Genomic DNA, 4,180 nt, shown 5'->3' with positions numbered 1-4,180 from the left:
CCTTGGAGCCCAGTCTCAGCCTTTCCATGTCAGGAATTCACTTAACCACTGGCAATCGGTAACTTTTTTCTGTTCTCTTCTGGGAAAAAGGAGGGAGGGACCTCTGAGGGAGGCCCTTGGGAAACCTGGGGCTGTAGTCATGGCAGGACTGTGTTGTTACCTGAGTATTTGTCCCACGTAGAGCTGTGAATAGAATGTTTGACCCCCGTTTTAGTCTTGATATGTCTTATTAAAGTCTGAGTCAGATTGAGGAAACTGACTTGCTTGTCTGGGTGAGGAGAATTTCCTTCCCTGTTGTCTTAAGGCTGGTGACCTTGGGGTGTAGTTCATTGCCTCTATTAGGCACCTATCTGAGTGTGCAGGAGGGCGTGGAGGCTACTGGAATGATCTTTACCGAAGCCAAAGCTGCCTTCCTAGTCTTCATTGGTTGGCACAGGGTCTACTTCTAGCTGTCCTAGAACCTGTGGAGTTCTCAGATGGAGGCATGCTCCACCACACATGGCGATGGTTTGAGGTGAAGGAGCCAGAGAGGGCAATGCCTTGATACCTGGAGGAAGAGAGTCTGATTAAGACTTTATGCAGTACTGCTATGGTCAGCATGGGATTCTGTATGGAGACCGTGGGTGCCTCAAAATACTGAAGAATACAGGGTAGGGGTTTCCCACGGGGACCTGAGGATGGATAAGACATGAGTATGTTTAGTGAACCCCAGAGTTGTCTCTACTGATGACAGTGACTGGTGGGTGTATGGGAAGTGAGGGGCTGAGGTTGTCCCTGGAGGAGGGGGGCTGTGGAGCTAAGGATCCACTAAAGGTGGCTTCCTAGACCAAGCTCCAATGATGTGTGTGGAATCCAAGTGTAGTGGGGCATATCTTTAATTCATAGGTCTTTGGCAAAGATCTGTAGATCTCCATATTGCAGGCTAGCCAGAGTAACACGGTGACCACCGTGCCTGTCTCAATAAAAAAAGGGTGAAGGAGCTTCTTTGGTTCTTCAAGCCTTTAATCCCAGCTAGTGAGGGAGCAGAGATAGGCTCCAGTTGCTGCCTCTGGACATGGTAGTTGGAGGAACTGAGATTCTGAGACACACTGTCTGTAACAGTGTCTGAGCAGAGAGGAGCCCCAGTTCTTTCTGAGGCAGATATTCCTTTACGGTATTAGGCGTCACCTGGGCTGTGTATCTTGAAGTCCTACCTTCATTTGAGTTCTGTACTGATGGACATCAACTCCTGGTTTACCCACATCTACCTGATTCATTGCCCCGCTGGACAAGCATTCTAGCACCTGAGACCTAACTCCCAGGCTGTGACCTCTGACCTCTGTCTTTTTCCTTCCACAGACTCTACAGAACTGTGAAGACTTGTAAGTATGGGACGTTGTGGATGATGTCAGTAAGGCAGTGGGGACTGGTGTGTGCTCAGATTCTGCCCTGGATATGAGGACAGATATGTAATTCATATCACTTTTAATGAAACCACAGCCCCTGTCACCTTGCCAATGCTTGAGAACTGCTGGTCTGTAACTCCTACTAATTCCAAACACTCCATGGTTCGGAGGGGGGAGACAAAAATGATCCGTGTGGCACTCCTGCCTCCCCTGTAAGATCCTCAGCAGATCACTCTGCCTGAGGAAAAAGGGCCCTTTACTGCCATGGAGAACTCTGACCTCAGGTCTCAGGTCCACACACCAATTCCTGCCTGTGAACACAGGATAGATCTGTACCCCGCACTCACTGAGGGAGGCTTGCACTTGAGGTCCTAGGTGTCTGGGGAAGTAGGGACCCTTTCATTTGAGGCATGGATTTCATCGGTATCTCCCCATTCCTGTTTGTCCTGACTAGACACTGCCCCAAAGGATTCATATGCTATGAAAATGAATGCTGTCAGGAAAGCAAGAACTGGGATCCTGATACTGAACACTTCACGTAAGCCAAGGGCTTCATTCACTGAGGGCTGGATCCACTAGAATCAGGGTGGGTTGGGGAATGGAGGAGGTCCAGCAAGGGCACATGGCTTAGGCACTTATGACAATACCATCCCCTACCTCCCTAGCATTGCACTGATCGTCTTTTGGGTCATCTTCGCCCTCCTGTGCATCTGTGGCCTTGTGATGTCCAAATGCCAAGGACTACAGCATGACCTCAGACCAGCGGATCATCATACTCCTCAAAATCCACCCTCCAAAGCTCCTCTAGAGAGCATTTGGGTCACCTCCGTGGATCCCCTACCAACCATTCGTAAGTTGGGTCTTTCTGCCCCAATAACTAATGTGTTTCTTAGCCGGCTGCCCAACCTGCTTAAATGATGGTTTGGAGGCTGGGGGACTATAGACTGGGAAGGGCTCTTCCTACCATATTTGTCCTTTTTTTTGTACCATGATATTAAGATAAACAAATGTGCCTCTTCTCCTGCAGGTTGTTCTGAATTCAACTGAGACTGAAACACGTCCTCCCTATAGCCTCAGGCCTGAAGGCTTACTGTCCAGATGAGAGGGACTCGCTATGCAACCCTATCACCCACCTCACACACAAACCTCTTGGAGGCAGCCAAAGACCATGGAATGACTGCATATCCCATCCTGTCTATTGTACTGTGATTGCATTGATTGTACTTTTATACCGCTATCCCTTTTTGTCATGAGAGCTAAACTAGATCTGTAATCTCTGTCACACAATAAAGGCTGTTGATTTTTTTAAGAATTGCCGGAGTCTGTGGTGGATATAAAAAATCATTGGTCGTGGTCTTCCCATCTAGACTGGACAGCTCACTCTGCCATTCTAGAGCAGCGAGGCTGTGACTGAAGACAGTGAAGTCTGAACTGGTCAGACTCTCTGAGACTTCTTCATCCATACCTGTGCTGAGAGGATCTCACTGCACCTCTATAGCAATGCAAAAACCACAGGTGCCAAGGTTCTGTCTGGCTGCTAAGTGCTGATGGGGACCAGTTCAGAGGCTAAGGGGACACTTCAGCTTCTAATGGTGACTGACTGCCCTGAGCACCTGCTGGGAGGATGGAGAATCCAAGATGTGAAGGAAAGCTTAGACCTTGTGTTTCCTGGGATCTTGGGGCTCAAAAGAAATGAACTGGAAAGACAATACAATTCTACTCTATTCCTGTGACATGATTTCCTAGGAGACCAGAACAGGCTTAATCATGGGACTATTAGGGAGTAACAATTCAGAAAACAACCTTTGAGAGAAGGTAAAGTTGGGAGAAAGCCTGGAGAAGCATGAATAGAAATGTGTGGAGTGAGGTCTAGGGAACACTTCTTTTCACCTCCTTTCCTAGAATCCCTTGGATGTAGTGGGGGGCTGACCCCACCTTGTACCTTTTGTTGAGAGGGGGTTCCAGGCATTAGCTACAGCCCACCGAAGGTGAACTCCTAAAGAGAAGAAGGGTTTGTCCAGAGGCTGAGGTACTGAGGCCATCTTGGAGCTTGGAGTGTGCACAGGCTGTGGAAGGGAATGGAGACAGTTCCTGTTGGAGGTGCCTGGACACCTACTGTGGTCTTTACTGTGGTTCCTGCAGTGGGCTGACGGCCAATGTTTCTCTGCAGACAGACAGCACTAGGGAACCTCACTGTTTAGGTGTGCAGGCAGGGCAGGGGGCTGTCCTGGACTCACTCTGTAGAGCAGGCTGGCTTCAAGTGCGGGATCCTCTGGCTGCCACAGAAGATGGCAAGACAGGGAATCCAGGGACATTCAGGCTCCTAGCGAGAGCAGTAGATGCTGACAAAATGTTACTGTTCAGGGAAAAGATGTCGTGATTGAGGGAGTGTGGGGAGACAGGTTTGTTTTGATGTGGGAGTCTTTCTAAAGGAGGAGGGACACCTCAGGCTCCTTCTCCCCAACCATATTGAAGATGTTCTAGGGCTTTCCAATCAGTGCTTGGCCTGAGAGAGTGGCTCTCCTGAAGTTCAGTGGATGGAAAATCATGTTTAAAATGTGCATTCATCGGTGTGGGAGGGTCACAGGTCCCCTTGGTGTTTCAGATGTTTATGACCTGCCATGCAGGTGTTGGGAATTGAACTTAAGTACTGACAAGTAGCAGGCATTAATAACCATTGAGCCCTCTCTCCAGGTGTCTGAGTGAGTCTGTTCCCACTAAGTTTCTACTGTTGCTGAGGGTTTAGAGAAGTCATGGTGTCACAGTTGTGCCTACACTCTAGCGCTCTAAGCTCA

The 4,180-nt window shown here is 48.9% G+C and overlaps 1 protein-coding gene across 1 annotated transcript in view; it reads left to right on the top strand.

The window, feature by feature from the left end:
• The window catches only part of LOC148003065 (transmembrane protein 92-like), an 11,656-nt gene extending 8,959 nt beyond the window's left edge, over positions 1 to 2,697 (top strand). The window contains exons 4-8 of the mRNA XM_087575163.1: positions 1 to 58; positions 1,339 to 1,361; positions 1,840 to 1,923; positions 2,051 to 2,235; positions 2,413 to 2,697. The exon at positions 1 to 58 is cut by the window's left edge and continues 43 nt beyond it. Of these exons, the coding sequence (XP_087431289.1) occupies positions 1 to 58; positions 1,339 to 1,361; positions 1,840 to 1,923; positions 2,051 to 2,235; positions 2,413 to 2,432 (370 nt within the window). The 3' untranslated portion in view covers positions 2,433 to 2,697. The remainder of the gene's footprint in view (positions 59 to 1,338; positions 1,362 to 1,839; positions 1,924 to 2,050; positions 2,236 to 2,412) is intronic.
• Positions 2,698 to 4,180: the final 1,483 nt, after the last annotated feature.

The sequence above is a fragment of the Rattus norvegicus genome, chromosome 10 (assembly GCF_021556685.1).
Source record: "Rattus norvegicus strain SHRSP/BbbUtx chromosome 10, alternate assembly SHRSP_T2T, whole genome shotgun sequence".
NCBI classification, from domain to species: domain Eukaryota; kingdom Metazoa; phylum Chordata; class Mammalia; order Rodentia; family Muridae; genus Rattus; species Rattus norvegicus.
The sequence above is the reverse complement of the archived record's forward strand: the minus strand, read 5'-3'. Positions and strand labels throughout refer to the sequence as shown.